The sequence below is a fragment of the Botryllus schlosseri genome, chromosome 1, assembly GCF_051294905.1.
Source record: "Botryllus schlosseri isolate E-star chromosome 1, Bs_hap1, whole genome shotgun sequence".
In the NCBI taxonomy this organism is placed as follows: Eukaryota; Metazoa; Chordata; class Ascidiacea; order Stolidobranchia; family Styelidae; genus Botryllus; species Botryllus schlosseri.
In genome coordinates this window covers 25,615,100-25,635,026 of record NC_137236.1, presented here as the reverse complement: position 1 = coordinate 25,635,026, position 19,927 = coordinate 25,615,100, and the positions used below count along the sequence as shown (strand labels likewise).

General features: G+C 40.4%; 1 protein-coding gene across 3 annotated transcripts in view; it reads left to right on the top strand.

Moving 5' to 3' along the window:
* The window catches only part of LOC145445786 (uncharacterized), a 36,248-nt gene extending 28,030 nt beyond the window's left edge, over window positions 1–8,218 (top strand). Inside the window, exons 9-12 of one of the 3 annotated variants that reach the window (XM_080323938.1) lie at window positions 1,935–2,111; window positions 2,335–2,530; window positions 6,900–6,955; window positions 7,850–8,218. In XM_080323938.1, coding sequence (XP_080180064.1) covers window positions 1,935–2,111; window positions 2,335–2,530; window positions 6,900–6,955 — 429 coding nt within the window. In that variant the 3' untranslated portion in view covers window positions 7,850–8,218. Of the gene's footprint in view, window positions 1–1,934; window positions 2,112–2,334; window positions 2,913–6,899; window positions 6,956–7,849 lie in introns of those variants that run through there. The other 2 variants (XM_080323929.1, XM_080323946.1) reach the window with 2 other exon arrangements.
* The last annotated feature ends 11,709 nt before the right edge of the window (window positions 8,219–19,927 follow it).

Sequence of the window (19,927 nt, the reverse complement as noted above, 5' to 3'; positions counted from 1 at the left end):
GGTGTTACAGCTGTAGGGCGTACCTTACTCGCCAACGATCATAACATGGATAAAGAGAACAAACAACACCCAGCCTGTAACCAACTAGACGTCACGGGGGTCACAGAATGCTAATGGTTGCTATACTGACCTGATCAGAAAGCTATATACTCAACGCAACACAAGCTACGACCTTTTGATATATTGCTGTTCCCCATGGCAGTTTCATAGATTGTTGCGTCCGTAGGATTACCAAGTCACCGTTCCGAGTCGCAAGTCCTTCTCTGATTTTAACGTTTGACCCGACCTAACTCGAGTCATTTTTATTTAATTCCCCAGTCAATCTGAAATCGAGCAATTTTACGAGAAGGTCGCACCAAACCAAATCACAATTTTCGGTCACGAATCATCAACGGGTCATGTTTTATCATCTTTAACTAGAAATGTGACGTAATAGCTGATCTTCTGCCGTATGGTAGCTTTTAAAAGTGATGTGATAGTGAAGTTTGTTGAGATTTCAGAGATTTTTATAGTAGTTTTGATGTGAACTATAAGTTCTAATATCTAAAAAAGTTTTATAGCACTTGAAGATATTGTCGAATACTTGAAATTCCAAAATGCCGTCGCGGGCCGCACAAAATGCTCTAGCGGGTCGCGTGTTTGAGACCTCTGAAGTAAACGGTGTTGAATAAATCACCCTATTTTATGCATGTTCGGATTGTTCGCGATACGCCGATGTCACTTGTGGAGGCAACCAGTCATTCACTGATTGCAGATTGACCGCAAACGGAACGACCACAGCTTACGTTGTTGTCGTAGTAGAAGTATAGTAATAGTAGTAGTAGTAGTAGTAGTAGTAGTAGTAGTAGTAGTAGTAGTAGTAGTAGTAGTAGTAGTAGTAGTAGTAGTAGTAGTAGTAGTAGTAGTAGTAGTAGTAGTAGTAGTAGTAGTAGTAGTAGTAGTAGTAGTAGTAGAAGTAGTAGTAGTAGATTATTCTAACGGCAACGTGTCTTTGTTTCTTAGATGGCTCCGTGCTTACATTACGCATCAGTGCTCACCGTTACAAACCCTCTTGTTTTATTTAAATCAAACGTTTATATTCTCCTGGGTGTGTAGATGGGTGGTGTGCTGTACCATATCAATTTGTCTCAACTTCTCGAGGCTTTGTATTGGATCCTCTATTTTGATTGAAAACAGACTGTAGCATGTAGCTGTAGGCTACGCAGTTACTCACGTATTTTAATACCAGTTCTAAGTGTGCGTGTGCGATACAACGCCTTTCTACATGCATATCTAACTTTATATTCGTTATTTGATTAAAAATTAATCTGACTTCAACCAGCCAGCAAAATGTACTAACTTTGCATCATCACTCATGCTTCGAAATTCAATTTGACTCGAATCGTGACTTGACTCGTGACTTGACTTGACTTGAAAAGACTTGACCCGAGTCACATCTAAAAACGTGTGACCTGACTTGACTCGAGTCACCTTCGAAAATCGATTGACTTGACTTGAATCGAGTCAAAATGTGCAATGACTCGAGATGACTCGTGACACCAAGGTAGTGACTTGATCCCAACACTGATAAATCGTCGAATTGATCTGGACTCTTGTGGGGACTGGCGTTTTGACGAGGATTGGCCCATAAAAGGACGCATGAAAGAAACGCGTTAATAATTTCAACATGGATCAAAAAGCGATGACGCGTGCCCACGCTACCACAGATGTATCTAATGTTGGAAAGTAATTTCTTAAAATTATTCAGCCTCAGATCGAATAAGTTGATGTTCCTGGGAATATGGATGTTGCCAAAATGTAATTCACAACTCCAACTTTAAATTCAGACCACATCAAATTCACAGCGCAGTGCCCCATTGATGACCTGCAAAAAAGGTTTCAGTACTGCATCAGTATCTTATGTCGAACCCGTTTAAAATATTTTCTCACTTTAGGTTGATCTACTGGATATTGCGGTGGATGGCCAGACATCCGACGATGATCACAGCAGAATTTCGGAGGGTCGGAGGAAACTTTCTCTTTTGGGTTTTCACGTCAATATCCATGCGATATTCTATGTTGGTTTTGGAGGCGACTTTAAACGGATAATTGAATCTTGTCAGCAAAAGAAGGTGGAAGAATCTAGAATTATTTGAATATTTTGATCGTACACTCCCCACTAATCCATCACACCTTTCTAGCCTATCCGTCCACTGTAGTTGAGGAAATAGTAATTTCTAATAGTAACCTTATCTAAAGTACCATCTGCCAAATCATAGCCCGTGGCTCTTAACGTAGACCTTGGCGTTAAGCAATTCAATAATAAACTACATAATATATAACCTCCTACTGCAGATTCAACACATCAGATGCATATTTGAACGAAGATGTTGTACTTCACGGGATGAAATTTTGTCCCTCATCAAGAACTCTAAATTCAAAAAAGTAACACTGGTATACTGGTATGGTGGTGATAAGTTGATAGAAGACGAACTAAACAAAGTCCAGAAGATTGCAAAGGATATCGATACTGAGTTGGAAGTTGTGGAACGTGAGTTTGTTTCGGCTATCAGAATATCTGGGATTAGGCTAGTCCAGTGGTTCGATTACTGACCTGCGGAAAACTTACCTTATTATGCAAGCCTTCGCGGAAACCCAAATCCTCGCTGGGTCATAAAAACAAAAAGTCATCAAAGTACACATTTCACTAAACATATCCTACTAAACTATAGATTACATGCGCAGAAAATAATGTGCGCATCAACAGCGTAATGAAAGATCACAACCATTAAAATATATTCTTCACACAAAATATGGCAATGAAGGATTATGGAAAATTCTTGTGAATTCCGCTGTTCGCCTTCAGATACACCTTCAGCAATGTGCGGCTTCACCTTGAAAAGTGCCATCCTATTTTCTGTCGAAACTCAACAGCGTGACACCAATTGCTTTAATTGCAAAGGAGCTTATGAATGTTGAAGATAGAATTGGCATTTCCAGCCCAACCTCCCTATTTTAGATGTTACATAATTATTACTCTATATTGCGCGACAGAGCATAATTTGTAGAATACAGATATCCAGGTTTTGTTTCAGGGTCTGGTTTGGGTGACGGCCAATTAGTTTTAAGAGACTGCAAGTACATCATTTAAATACCCGATAATACCCATATTTGCTTAAACGTCAGCTTGGAGGGGGCTCGTTCCTAGAGCATCATCAAAACCTTTCAGTTTTATCTGCGATTTAAATTGACAATAAAACTACATGACAAAAAAGTTCACAGGTTGGTATTGAATATTTATTGTGACAAAACAAGCAAGAAATTAAAAACTCAAAGACCAAGCCCCACCGTTATATGAAGTAATTATACCAACAGGGATCGTGCAATGTAACTATTGATTCCAGGGGGGACAAGGTTACCTCCTTTGTTATGGCATTGCCACATGCACTCAATAGTCACTCATTGGCAGCTTCAGATCCGGGTATTGAAGGAAAACTCAATGTCGATCAGTGCAAGAAAGGATAGAATTTTTTGACTGGCTGAAAGCTTGTGAGCTTGCTTCTTTAAGCAAGGTGATCAGAAAGCCCTGTTCCACTCTTTTCAACCAGTGATATCAGTCCACATGTCCGCGATGAACGCAATCATTCCATATTCGTTGATAGCCTACTTCAAAATGCTGGAATTTCTTTTCTTTTCTAAAGCATCAACGCATAGTATTTCTTTTCCAACAGCACTATCTGGATGGCATGATGGTATAAAATCCTTCTCAATATATGATTTGGCTCCTTCAAGTAATTTGTAATTGGACGTTGGCATTACTTTGCAAAAGAGCATATCTTCTTGTTTCTCACAAATGATGACATCGAACATTGTCCTGGTACGGTATTTTTGTATACAATGCATCTATCTTTAATGTGGGTAAATAAGCGTAATTTTCCACTGATTTTTCTGCTGAAAGAATGTGCCACCATACTGCCGACACAAAACAAATCCAGTAGGCCTAGTTACCCCCACAGGTGCGGTTGAGCACGCTAAAATTGTTCCAGACTTCACTTTCATTGCCCTTGACGTCCACCACTTTCAGTTTCTCTTCTGCATAAAAAGCTTTTCTTTTCTTTCATAACAAAAGCCATTTCACTGCCCAACGAAACTAGAATATTGGAGGAAAAATGCATAGTCAGAAAATGAATGTTTTGATTTGTCACACCAGCGAAAATCCGGAACGGACCAGGATAACAACGAGGGGCCGGAAGGCATTAGTACACAGTCGCCACCGGTAGGAGTGTACACATTCCAATCAATGGCGCATAACAACCTCTGCTGCGAAGCAGACGTGTTGAGGTTTTCCCAGGCCGTCAAAATGGTCAATTCCACTGACCCCTCTGTGCGGGCGGTTGCGCGTGGAAGGTTGGCGCTGGTCGTCCGGAGGACTTGTCGAGTCCCAGAGGCGTCGGAGACCCTGACAGTCGAGTTCTTGAACTGCGTGAGTCTAACAGGGCACGATTCCAGGGCGTGCGGAGACGCCTACGGGCTTTGGACCGAGGTCCGACCCGTTGCTAGGCGTCTCGGTGCTCGCTGGTTCGTGACCGAAGACGGGCTCTACCAGTTGGCTCTAGGCGCCGACTGCTGTCAGGATTTGGGTCGTTTAACCAAATTCCTTCACCTGAAGGTGAACCAACGTTGGAAAACACGGTGGATGGAGCTTCCCGACCAGGGCAAAACTGTGGAGTGCCACAGCCGGTACGGGAGCTCCAATCGCTTCCTCCGGTCTTCCAACGTCCTGACGGCAGTCGAGCGTAGCTGGATGCTTAAAGCTCGACTGAATCTTCTGCCGCTCCGGTCGATCCGGGGTCGGTTTAGAAAACGTGTGGAGCCAAGTGTGGTCTGCTGCAAGTGCGGACAGCATACTGAGACCCTGCCCCACGTACTGAACCACTGCCTGCCAGTGATGGATAGCATCACGAACAGGCACAATTCGGTACTTGGGGTGCTCCTGGACTGTATACCAAGCTCCTCTTCTTTTTCCAGATGCGATGTGGACCGCGTTTGCGAGGAGCACGCCACATTGGCCAACAGGCGGCTGAGACCCGACCTCATCTTAGCGGATCGTCGCCGGGTCTTGGTCATCGATTTGGTGTGCCCCTTCGAGAATGGAGTAGCCAGTATGGACGCTGCCGTTGCACTGAAACACTCAAAGTACAAGACCTCTGTGAGTCTCTCCGCGTTGCCACGGCCAAGGTGGTGGAGATGCATACGTTCGCGGTCGGGTCCCTGGGGAGTTACCACCCCGGGAACCTGACCACCTTACGTGCGATGGGTGTTTCGGTCTTCGAGTCCAGACTGGTCTCCGAGCGAGCCGTGGTCGCTTCTCAGCGCGGCTCTCATCGTGTCTGGAAGGCTTGGTGTAGTGTGCGGGACCACGAGAGGACTTGATCCCCCCCTTCACGTGCTTTTTATTTGTTATGTGTTTTGTGTTATTGGTTATTAGCTTAGTCCGCTAGCCATCACGGGGTTCGACTGCAGGCAACTGGACACTGGATTGATTCACGGAACTCCTCCCCAAATTAACATAAATGGACCCCTGTGTGGTTTTATTTTTATTGTAGTCTTCGTGCGGTTCTAAATGCTAAGGGGAGGAGTTCCCCCACCTCATGACGAATAATTTTATTTTTTGGATTCTCACCACCACAACTATTATGATACTGCCTGTAGTCGGACCTCGCCAGTTCGCCCCTGTATTTTTTGTGTTGTATGTCGGCCTCCACCACATATATCGTGTGTTTTTGGTGGAGGCCTTTGTCTGTGTTGGTGTCCCCTGTCCCCGGGCGAACTGGCCATGTCTTCTCTGGCCCTTATATTATTATCGCATTTTCATTTTGTGATTTTTCTCGCATTTATTTCTCGTAAAATAAAAAATTTTTTCCCCGCCACCGTAAATGGCGGGTATTGTTCTGCTTATATGTCATGCATGTTAGCAAGGTGACCGAAGTCGCGAGTGTATTTATTTCATATTGCATTTTCATTTCCGTGGAAATTTGCAGAAATAAAATATTACAAACCAAAAATCAGTGAGTCAGTTTATCACGCCTGTACACGCGAAGTGAAGTGATTGTATCATGTAATTCTAAAGTTCTTCACCCCATATGGCTTGTTCTTGTTCTATTACAAATGTCACACAGTTGACAGTGCTAGATGCCAATAAGGATTAGCTACTAGTTCCGTACACGGCGAAGGTCTCCGCGTCGTCCGGAAAGATTCACTCGCGACTCTCGAATGAAACGCGACTGGAGCGTTCCTCGCCCGCATGCACCGGTCGTGCAGGATCTGAGCAAAGAATCAAACGTATGTGCGAGTGGTGCCACGTCTGACTACTGTACGTGTGACCTCCTCTTAAATATGCGGTACAAACCTGGGTATTTAAACTGAATACAATCAACGCAACATAAAATGACCTATCGGACAAGGCACAGCTTAAATTATTTTGACAGCGACCAAACAGCCTGACCCACACGGCCGCCAAACAAGTCTGCTGCACAATCAAACAAAGTCTGCTTGTTGGCTTCTGCTTGTCATATTTGCACACGTAAAACAGATCATTATGCGCCATAAATCAGAAACAAACATCGACGAGTAACGAAGCTGCAATTCTTTTGTGAATAATTATTTGATTCAGCTGTTAAATTCACCTCAACTTCTTCTTTTTTTTTGGACGTAAACTGTTGATCGTAGGGTAAATTCGTATTATCTACAAGACATAGCGAGAAACAACCACTACTTTTCATCTATAGTTTTACGTCCAAATTTTGGGAAACGACTGGTGAAATTAGGGGGAAACCTTAAAAAACGCCTTAAAAACACTGCAGATATCTATCAGGTAGCCTACTGTACTTAATACTCAGGTAATTTTTTTCACATTCCAGTGTTTCGAGGCGTTTGTGATGCGTGGGAGCTCATCGACCAAAAATTTTACAGGTAAGTTGAATTAGAATTGATGGTCGTTTGTGTTTGTGGTATACATGGTACTGTATATACTGTTTCTTATGATTCCGCATGTGACAACTTGTAGCACGACCTAACTGCTAGGCTTTAAACTGGCGCTCACGCGGATCAGATGTATAGGAGGCTAGATAAACCTACATTTCGGAAGGAATTCCGCAGCCGCCCTCGGTCGGAATTGGTTTCGCAAATACGGTTAATATCGCTACGCCAACTTGCCATTAGAATAAAGAAGTATTTTGCCATTTGATATATATGGGAAAATTGATGGAGCATGAAATAGAAAGAATTGAGACTTGTCCATCCATTTCATGCTCGATCAATATAGTTATGTAGACCTGTATATCTAATCACAAATAATGTACAGAACGATTGTGACGAAATTTGTGTATTTATTAAATAATTGCCGATAATCAATAATTAATAAGATGACATTCAACGACAATCCCCTCTCGGCTTCCCTATCCGATCATATAAAATGGCGCCAATCGCCGAGCGATATATATTGTACGATGTAGGCCCACATGACTTGTTTATTATTAAAGGGACCTGGCCTTAGGAATAATTCTTAGTCGTTCCTGCTACGTTCACTTATGTTTGCATCAGTTCTATGACGCAATAATTATATACCTCATATTCGAATCTGGCAACTATTTGATATAGCGATGATATTTGTAATTGCCTCGAAATCTTTCCAAGAACTCATGTCGACAAGGTAATTCTCCGTTCGCACAATGTCGACTATCAATAAAGAGCTATCGTCCCGTTTTACGTGGGCGCAACGCTTCTCCTGATCATGGCACAAATATGGTTTACAGGCCTGTTTGCTTCATAAAGATATATATTTATTTCGGGATATTTGTTTTACGGAGAGTGGAAGAGAAGGCCGAAGATGCACAAACGCTAATCCCTTACGAGACTAATCACATTGTCATCACAATACCGCAAAACTACAATCGCACGACTTCCAATGTGAAATTTCAAATGAATACTATTATATATGTTTTGCCGGAGTCTTGTGATAGCTTGCTATATCGTCGAAGATCTATGTATATTGTACACGTAGACTAATTGCCGCGGGTAGAATATTTTGTAATGTTACTTATTATTTCACTGATTTCCTTCACCAAGATTTTTGGTTGCGAATTTTAATCACACATTAATATTATTATGATGTCCGATGGCATTCGGTGTAGTTTAGGCGTGCTTATCACCATGCTTGAATAAAACGATAGTGTTACCCCTACGGCTACTGATATAGTTTATTTTATTTCTCCAGCCTAGTCAGCTACGTATTAGCAAAAGCACAAAATAGAAATCAATGGCAGTTATAGGATTTTGGATAATCGATTTATGAAAGTAATTCATTATTTTCCTTTCGTCTATCTTTTCGGAATTATAATGATTCGCCCATAGTCTGTTTATGCCTGTGATGTCAAACATACGGCTCGTCAGGCGATTTGAGGCGGCCCGCGAATAAATTCCGAGTATTTTGAAAAATGTTTATCTTATACAGCTTATTCTAACAAATGTTGAGATTCGTTTGCATGAAATATACTTCCAATGCATCGTACCTCAAGAAAGCAAATGTCGAACATGTTCATGGGATATAACCACCCGACTGCGGAGTTGTGTGTTCATTCTAGTTATCATTAAGAACAAGTCCAGGACATTGACATTCAATTTCGACAAAGAAAAAATTCCCTATTGAGTTGACAAAGTTTTATGGGAAATGGACGGAAAAGTAATTATTTACCGATGCAAAACTGCCAGTGTAGAACATTTATGTGCAGTTTACATGGAGAATATATTAGTAACAAAAAATAATTAAAATAGCTATTGTCGCACTGTTGTTTCAGTTCCGACTCAAAAGATCTCTGGACTCCAGAGAAACCGGCATCGCGATTGTGATAATGATAAAACGAAATCCGACGTCCACGTTTACAGTTCGATTTCGTGTATATCTCTCAACGCACACACAGGGCCAACTACAGATTACGAATAAAGCAATGCCATCTTTTATCGTCGTTAGCACCAATGATTTAACATGCATGGAGGGGAAATGCGGGACCGATGAGATATTAGGACCGAAAATACTTGAAATATTTTTGTTATAGTTCTATGATTACACTTCAAGACCGTTCTGTGCGGCCCGCGAGAGTCTAAAGAAACTTGTTTGAAATATTGATAAAATGGGTACTAAAAATCGAAATAATGCAGAGACTTGATCGAACTATTTCGTAGCATATTTCACCATGATAATTCTAAGACAGTGGTTCTCAAACTGAGGGGGGTGAAAGCATCAGCAGTAGGGCGCGAAGCTGAGCTCGACTGAAAAATTTTTTCGCGCTACGCGCGATTTACCAACAATTTCATAGTTCTTTCTCTGTATTTAATTTGAATTTCACATTTCAAAATCTCTTATCCATAGTCGTAACCTCCCATGCCATCAAACTATATCCGTTAGGTTTGCAAGCAACCTGGTTGCGTTTTCTGATATGATGATAAGAGGGCGCGAAATCTTTCACCATCATAATGGGGGGAGGGGGGGGTCGTGTCTTAAAAAGTTTGAGAACCACTGTTCTAAGGTAAATGCTGCCTATATTATTTTTGATGTTTAATTTCTGGCGCGACAACCCGATCTCTAGGCCTACACAGTTCGAAAGGTTTCAACTGCTAAACATCACAGAAATCCTAAACGAGATTGACATAATTCGGATGACGAGTGGGATTTCAGATTGGCCACTCCAGTTTTATGTATTTCAGTAAAGTGCTTATAAAAACCGATTCGCGCGTGTCTTAGGTAGATTCGTTCTATGTATGCGTAGAATTGGGGCATTTATATTTTATCCACACATAGTAGAAGCGTGTTTGAAGCTAACATGGTTATGATTCTGTGAGCATTATGTGTTCTGGAACTGAACCAAAAGTGAAAATAGTAAATCTATGAACAGATCGCTGCTCACAGATTTTATATTTCAATCCTGTTCTAAGAATCGGGACAACCGACTTTCATCTCTATAGTTTTGACAAATTGGTTATTGAGGTCGACCAGCCTATGAATTCTCGCCACTATCTTTCTGACGCGTGTACGATATCATCAAAGCAATGTTTGGTTTGTTTTACTCCATGTATCACTATATAATCAAATACCTATATTGCGTTTTGGTTTATAATCCCATTTTATATAGTGCGGCCCGCGAATGGATTCAGATGTTGAATGCGGCCCGCGAGCTCAAAAGTTTGCCCACCCCTGCAGTAGCCTAATCGGTCAAAAACACGCATATATAAAGAGAGGCTGTATGTCATATTTACCTGTGTTGTTTTATTGCTATACCAGGCTATTTCGAAGTCAGATGTCGGTTTACGGCAATATAAATGAACTCCCATATGTGTAAGTGTCAGCTTAAATCAACACATCATTTTCTGTCAACATTTGATTTGTTATTTATTCCATTTTTTGAAAGTGGCGACCAAACATTCTTCTTTGGATTTCTGTGCCTTAGATTATAGTACACGACAGGAAAATCTGGGATAATCAGGCATTGGAGTGTATGTCTCATTGATGATATGTTGGAGCAACAAATTTTGAACGTTCATAAATATTTTTGGAAAATGCCTATGTTCATCAGCGATAGGTAGACCCTGCACCAAAGTGTTAAACCAATCAAAGACATGCTATTCTAGGCTGACGGTTTGGGTAACAGATAGCATTTTGTAATTTTTGATTCATCAGCACCACACCTATATCCTAGTGCAAACTAACCAACCAAACAAACAACGCATGTTGTATAATGGGCATGTGAGCAAGAGCGTCACTACACTAAATGATATCATCTGCATGCTACGGTGAACAAATAAATTGACAGTTTCATTTTGTAGCTTTCAAATACAATGATTTTTGAGTTATGACTTTGGCCAAAAAGCTTTGAAGTATTATATGTGTATACTATACAAATAGGGTGAATATTATGTGAAAGTGACTGAGATCTTGCGTGCTGCACTCTCAAAAGTCGCATAGGTTCACTTTCCCCAATTTAAACACGCAGTGCGCTGCATGGAACAATACCTAAAATACAAAACTTCATAACATTTAATCGAAAAATCTCAACCTAGAAAGATGGATCTGTACTGAGGAATACTTATCGATATGAAAGTACGCGAAATGAACGCGTAACCACATTTTACAATAATTATTCTAACCGTTGCGTTTGTGGAAACTTAGTAAATCAAGCATTGGTGTACTTCGCGTGAAGCGCGACGAATAATCACGAGATATGACAGATTTTATCAAACCTCCATTTGCAAGAAGAATTCAGGCATATATTAAATTAGAAGTCTACTTCAGGAAGATATATCGATATGAGATTGAGAACCACTGCATCATCTCTGCAGCTAACCCATCTTCTACAGCGCCCGTAATGTCATACTGGCCGCATTAACACTACCTGAGTGTTTCCGCCCCCTTCAAAATTCCAATCACCGCCTGGTGTGTGGGTAGGGGAAGAGGGGGTCTGAAGTGAAATATAAGAACGAATGCTATAGCCTATAGTCAAGGGATTGGTATTAATGACGGGATCATCTTCAATGCGGTGGAAAAGTTTTGAATGCCCTGCGAAGTTAAATATTTGATGACCTGATAATTGACTTAAAAATTTGACTCCGAGTCACAAGTCCATCGACGAATCCGAGTAAACTCAAGTTGTTTTAGGAAAATCTCTCGAATGAACTCACCTCAGTTAAAGAGGCACTATATGTGACGAACCGCCACTGTCCCATTAATTTTAAAATGGAATGATTAGTTACGGATGTATATTGAATAGGGGCAGGGATTTTGCTTAGCATAAAAACAATGCAAGTATCGTGCAGAGCAGTATACTATTCAAAAAGTGTTTGGAAACCAAGCATTCGTTCCATATTCATTTCCATGGAATATGAAGCAGAGTCGCAACGCTTGCATTTTATCAGTAATAATATACCTCATGGCGGGATCAACCAGTCTTGTTGCATTTGCGAAATGGCAAACTACATTGTTTCATGTTTCGTAGCAGAATAGATATCAAATGACACAATGACTGGAAGGGGAAGTTGTAGAACAACACATCGATGCCGAATTCCAGACAACTAAAACGAATTGCAAACTTAACACCAGCTTGTTATTCATTTCTAGCCTTTACAAAGCTTAGTTGTATAGCTCGCAAACTCATTAAGAATTTATATATATTCTTTCATATGTACTACCGTATGCACCATTGTCTGTCCGCAGTTAATGTAACATGTACCGGGATTAAGTATTAAGTTCCCTGTTCATCATTACGTTCCACATTCACGTAGGAATGCTTACGTGATCTCGATTAGACAGTTCAATAGCTCAATGACGACCGGTATAGCCGGCGTCCATTAATTTTTCTATCCCTTCGTAAACGGTAAGGTAATAAACAATACGGATACAATACGCCTACTGGAATGCATGATATGATGGATTGTCTTATATTCAGATTCAACTTCTCAGCAATATGGGGATATCCATGTGCTGTGCAGTCATTAATGAGCCGTAATCTAAGGCTCAAAGAGTCGCAGTTTGGACACCCCTGCTACAATTGATTGCCACATCTGAAGCGTAGTTGTATAATGATATGAAGATAGCGTAATGGTATAATCCACAGCTGCAACGCCAATGGGTTTCAGGTTCGATTCCGATCAAGGTCGACTCTAAGGGTTCCTACCTAAGTGTTGAAGGTTTATCTAGGCCTCTCCTCGCCATGTCATCCGTCTATTATGTATCTTGGAGTAAGCCGAAAAGTGGGCCGTGCTAGAAGTTGGAAGCTATAGAATAAAAAATGAAGGGAATTGGTCTGCTGGAAATTACCATAGTAGTCGTCAAACGCCAAGAATACCAGGGCATGATATGGTATGGAAGTATGGTATGGTATAGATAGAATGGGGAAGAGTGCAAGTATGGTATGGTATGGTATGAAAGTTTCCTAAGTATGGTATGGAACGTTTTTTTCATACTTCCATACTTTTTCCATACTTTGATAGTTTTGCCAGAACCATGACAATGATCCTACTTTCGATTTGTCAAATTTATTGCATACCAAAGAAAATCGCTCACTGTCTATGTTCAATGTTCAAATTTAAAATTGTGATTCATGACTCACCCAACCTGGTCGTCATCTATTTGAACACAACAAAGTTGCGCAACTAGCACATATAATTGATATTGATATTATTCATCATTATTATTCCAATAAAAACTAATGCCATTCGACCGCTATCGCGTTACAAACTATATTTTGCTTGTCGTACTTCCACTATGTACACAACCAACAGAGTTTTAAAATCGTAGACTCTGAGAATGTGGGAGTCATATGAACATTATTACCTATTTGTTGAACTTGGGGATAATTTTCTGCGCTTTTGGAGGATTATTATCACGCAACATCAATTTGACATATCCATCATTGTATTTCAAAAATATATAGCTCGTCTTGGGGCGACGTTATGGCATGCCGGCCTACAACACGCAGTACATCTTCATGAAATCTGGTTATCTCTGTCATCATGGACAGTGAACACCCTGATGTTGGCTAATGAAGCTAATGAGTGTGATACGCAGATTGGCTGGGAAATGGACATATGATCAGCTGTCGCAAAATGATTGTAGTAAAATTATATTTTAAGATATAACCTAAGCAAGCGAGGAATTTCCAACTTGTTTTCCACTCGTGAGGTATTTAGGGACCTCCGGTTGGGGTTAGACTCACTTAGAAAAATAATTATTTACATTATTATTAGCCTCGTTTATGAAACGTCTGTATGAAATGCCGATCGTATCTTTAATATTTCTTAGCCAATTTGCAATTCGGCAATTCGTATTATCACTTCCTCTAATTAGCAAGAATCGATTGTGGACAGCGGCACGCGATCCCTCATTTATTCAGATTTATTTTCGAAATCACACTCGATGCCCGCAGGGGCCCAAAAATTATTTCGTAAATCTACATAAAGTATAGCATACAGTTTGGGCTCGTATTTTTTATATTCACCTTGAGATATTTTCGTACTTCGTGTGATTCAGCCTCACCAGAGTTCTGGATTTTAATATGGGTACCATACCGCAGAAGGTACGCTCAAAGTACTGCTTTTACTGTATCTATATTTGCAATTCTGAGAAATATTTCTAGTATCGCTTGACGCCGCTCGTACGCTAAGATATACCAACTTTGCAGAGAGATCACAGTCCCAGTCTGTAAATGCTGGATGAAAGTCGAACATAGTTTGAGTCATCCAGTCCGAGGTTATTCAAGACTGATTTGCGTGGCAATTTATTTTCCTTCTTCTTTCCCTTCTTCCTCCCATGATGTATCTTTTCTTAATCTTAGTAAGGGTTGTTGTGATTGCATACGGTCTGACGCCGAATGCATGTACTCAATCTATAGGTTGCGGTCGGGAACGTATGGCTCGCGAGCCATATATGGCTCTTTTGGGTATAAAATATGGCTCTTTGCCAAATATTTAATTTTGTACTGAATTGATCAATATTCCGGCGACTTGTTAGTAAATTTCCATCACGTCCAGAATAATTATCCTCGTGGCCGTATAAACAATTATACACGTCCTTGAGAGGCAAAGATAATGCCGTCTTCAGTTTAGGGGCTCGGACCCACCCTTTTGAAAATCCTCAAATTTAAGTTACTGTCGCGCCGGCGACCAATATCTGTCGCGAATTTTATATACCAGACTCGAAATCTTGGATTGTGCGACACGTTGTTAATTATAATCCAACAGCATAGCAGACATGCTGGTAAAACCCATATCACAATGCAGTTTTCGAAAACACATTGTCATCCTGATCTACGGTGCGAAATAAACTGCCGTGGACGTGACATTCACAATTACAAACCTGAATTACAAACAACGCCATAGCTATCCACGTCCTTGATTGGCAAGTATAGCTCTGTAGTAGGCCTACCAGCGATAAAATGTAGCCGTGCAGCGCAACGTTATGATACCGCCGGGAATTGAGAAGTCGATCAGTATTTAAATTCTCGAAATCAGTGTGACAACTACATTTGATAATTATCAGTTGCAATGAATTCTAAGCTATTTTCGATGGATTGCGTCAAGAATAGTGAGGCTTGGCCCGTGTGAACCTTAACTCTCGTTCCGAGCTATATTTTCGAACAGTAAAAATACCAGTATTTTCGGGAAAAATGTGGCGCACTCGACAAATCCTATGTAGTGAGTTCGAATTAGTGCTACCATGACGTCACAAATTTTTAATTGTGACGTAGCAGGATATTTGCATGCATGGCTCTTTTGGAGTTAAAATGGAAAATATAGGTCAGATATGGCTCCTCGGACAAAAAAGGTTCCCGACCACTGCTATAGGTCATAAGCCACGAATTGTATTCCTACGTGATCAATGCGAAAGGTGCAGGAAGCTGCGTTCATGCTGTTACATCCCGGGTGGTACAGATTTTCAACAACATAAGAGTTCGAGCTTATGTGATGCAAAGGATAATCATTCCATATGGCAGCTATGACCAGCGCCACGTTTCAGTATCTGTCATCTATTGGCGCCCTCCGGCCAGACGTGTTCAAAGTAGTGGTCGTTTGTAATCACGTAGAAGTAGAACTAACGCTCAATTACACTCAATTACTGGTTGAAGTCGCGATTTACAAGGTATATAACAACTATATATCAAGTGGATGTCTAAAATGAAGATCAGAAAAGTAATCAAATAGGTAGGATGAAAAGGTAGATTTGATCGAGTGGTCGGATACGTCAAGCAGTTAACCAGATGTAACTGCAGGGTGCATCTTCGTGACCAACGCAAAATGACTGAATGAACGAAATTATGCAATTTTTGATAATACATTACACGGTAGCTTGTTACAGGCAAATCTTGAGTACGGCCGAGCGGATATCCGCGGTCATATCCAAATCAATTAAAGTATGTCTCATCACAGAATATTGTCAACCTACTTACTTGAATGCATTTCGTCCAATCTATATGACAATTTTACTCAAAACCGTAATGGAAGCATATCATAAAACAATTTTGTACGGTGCATAATTCGAAGTCGAAAAAATGAGCAGAGAAATGAAAATATTCAAAAACGTAACCATTCGAGTAAGTATAATAGTGTAGGATTGCATTTGAATCAAATACCGTTGTTTAAAACATGCTTTCATTGTTTTTCATTGGTTCTTGTAGCCATGATGTCACGAATCTCAAATTTTGACGTTACATTGGATTTGCATTGACAATTGAAAATATAGCGTAAATATGGCTTCTTCGACGAAAAGCGAGAATCGATTTTGGACAGCGGTACGCGATCTCCCTCATTTAGGTTGATATTCATTCGTATGCGAAATGGTGTGGTTGAAATCACCTGATTCATGATGATAAGAATTCATATAGTTATGAACATGTATTCACGGGAGATCGTGTAATCGCTAATTGATAGCATATAGCCGGGCTAGTTATTGATGAAATATCACATTTCTTTCTGTTCGAGTTATAGTAGCGTGCGAAAGTGTAGCTTATGGCGGCTTATATCTAGCATACGCACAAGTTAGTCAATACCAGGAAGTTTATCTGACCCATGCATTATATTCGGCTTTTACACAAGTAAATGGATGCTACCTTGGTACATTTGGAAAAATTGCAAACCCTTACCATTTTTTTGTCGGCTTACCTGACATACACATTTTACGGAGGCGCAATATTGCGTGTACGGTTACCAGTTCATTGCTCATTAATTTTATATTGCGTGCTGTTCAATTCTGCGAGTCCTAACTTTCACCAATAGCAAAGTCCTTACAAACCAAAGCCTTGCCAAATTCTATAGGAGGAGCGACTTTAAAAGGCGGAAATATCGATGTCAGGTTGTGTTGAGTGAAGATAAACGATTTGGAACCTATTTTATAATTTGACGATACCTTTGTTCATGTAATGTTGTAGATTATGTTTCAGCTAGCAGTGCGTTACCACACTAGATTTACATGTCTTAAGATTCTGTTGTGATTCCCAAATAATCCCCTGTGTATATATTAGGCTATATGTCCTGTCTTCGATGATTAGGCAACCTACATCTCTGCCGACATATGGTATAAATATACGGAGGATATTATTGGTTTGGTGCATCAGGGCTATTTAAGTCAGTAATTTCATCTAAAATAATTAGAATATAAACGCCGAAACATTTTTACACATCAAAATAGCATATCACTTGAGAAATTGGGCTAGTCGCGAAAGTATGAAAAAAGTATCAAATATGGTATGGAAAAATGTTGCTATGGCATGGAAAATTGTCAAGTATGGTATGGAGCGATTGAGCGGGTATGGAGTATGGAAAATTCCCATTCCATACCATACCATGCCTTGATGAATACCACGAACAGTAACAACAGCACCGCATAGGAAGTTCTATTCATCCCCTAGATATCACGAGCCATACGTTCTATTGTTTAGTTGTATCAGTATGCCGTTGTAAGAAATTGTTATCATATACAACGAAGCTCCAATGCGAATCCAATGCTGCTGAGCCCAAACAACTGCCATCGCTCGTAAAGGAGATAATTATATGATTGATTTCAGATAACAGATAGACCAGTGGTTCCCAACATTTTTCGACCTATCGCCCCCTTTTCAAGGTCAACACCGATCATCGCCCCCCAAATTTTGTGTACCGAAAATTGGGCATACAAACTGTAATCACCGGCGGGTTGACTTAAAAAAAGGTCAAATTTTCAGCTCGATATCTAATTTAACACACTTTTGTAACTAAATTTCTGTGGGTTGACTAAAAAAAAGGGTCAGCCGTTTTGACGCGTCATCGCCCCCCTATCGCCCCCTTCGCTGTTTTCGCCCCCCCCCCGTGGCCCCCGTTTGTCCATTTTCACCCCCTGTCGCCCCCTTCGTCATTTCCGCCCCCCTAGATCGCCAAATCGCCCCCTGGGGGGCGATATCGCCCACGTTGGGAACCACTGAGATAGACATTAGTTAGTGCAGATCGCGGAACACATGGTATAAGTATGAAAGCAAGTCACACTAGGAAATAGAGACTGTCACTAATTAATAATTCCATACAAATCAGATACCAGCGGAAAATCACGTACATGAACTTTTTTAAATTCTGCGAATGTGGTATATACTTTCTCATGTAATGTCATATGCATCATGCGAAAATGTATTTAATGAAAACTTGACGAACGGCATTGTACTGGAAAATAGAACTGAAGATTCGAAATGAACATTTTACCAAATACCATGATTTTACCCATCGAAGACACAACGGTTTATTAGTTGTGAATCTAGCGCAGATAAGTATTTTGACCACCAACCGTTACTTATGTCAACGCTTTTATCTAAAATTTTCAAACTATATAGTACTACTTTCGTCGATTTAGCTCTGGTTTGTAAATAACTAGCGTGTTTCGCCGTGAATCTTTAACAATTTAGTTTGATTCCATGTCATAATTAAGCCTGGACCAGATCGAGTGCCTGGTATGTTCGAATTCCACCCGAGTAATAAACTCGAGTACACAAGTACCACTTATATTACAATGCAAACAAGAAAGTAAAGCTGTCTTGGAAATTTTACGTATTTTTTTTTGTTTGATCACAGGAAAAGTGCTGCCAGTTTGCCGCAGGTCAAGACACACATCTTACTCATACGATTCTTGATGATACGCCGACCTTGACCCTCATGTCCATCGGGGAATTACGCGCGATCTGTATGCGAACTGTAATTGTTGTGATACGAGGCGTCCTGTGGCGTACGTAGAAGAGGTCGGGGTTCGCAATGGTAACAGTTAGTTCGACACCGATGACAGTCAGTATTAAAAAGCTCTTCAAGTAGATAAATTAAAAATATCAGTTAATGCTTGGAGTGGTTCTTGTTGTTTCAATGGCAATTACTGCGTTTTCTACTACAATGGCTATTTACAGCAGGCCGATATTTTTTAATATGATTCTGTATGTGCTAGGCATCTTATAAGACGCCACTGACGCGGATAAGACGGCGAGGAGGAGCCTAGATAAACCTACACAAGGCAGAAATTAGGGAGTCGACCTTAGTCGGACCCCTAACCCAATGGTTCTGTAACTGTAGATCATACCACTTCGCCATCTGGCCACTTTGTTTCATGCTGTTTAGATTACGATACATTGTCCATGTTAGTTTATTTTACAGCATGTAAAAGATATCACGCTGACTTCCTGTTAAAATCAATATAATTATAGGGTTGAATAGAGAGAAGTGGATCGTTAAGTTACTAAATCTAAATTGTATTTGTTTTAGCTGTTGGCCCATATGTAGCAAATATAGGCAATATTAGTCAAATGTAAACTAAAGATACGAGCTTCATGAAATCAATGAGAAGTTGGTGCATAGTCTATAGATTGCATTCACGAATGTTACTGTTTGGAAATATAGCATCCGTGTATTGTATTATAACACTTCTTCCGTTCTTTCAATAGTTTGACATCTGGAATATCAAGCCATGTATTGTGCTAATTCGCATAGGTTCCGTAGCTGGTCAATGCCACTGCAATGGTCCATTGTTATTGGCAAAATGCAAGCTATGCGTCTATGGGTCCCTGGTTCAAAACCGATATCAATGAAGGGGAAATGATTGCTCGGTTTCTAAACGAGTTTGTGAATGGTATAGTGATTTGTGGAAAACTCGAATTCATGTCCTACAAATCCCTACCCTTTTTCAATGTGTTGTAACTTGATCACTGATTAATTTTTATCAATGGTCACATCCTCAAAGCAAAGGGAGATGTTTACGCCTTTGTTAGGTATGAATTTGAAATAAATTCGTCTAGAATCGCGAACCATTAGATCTTGGGCAGGCCCTACATATTTCAATATTAGCGCGTTGCCAGAAGTGGCCGGATTTAGTTGTATTTTATTTATTTATAATGGCAAGGGG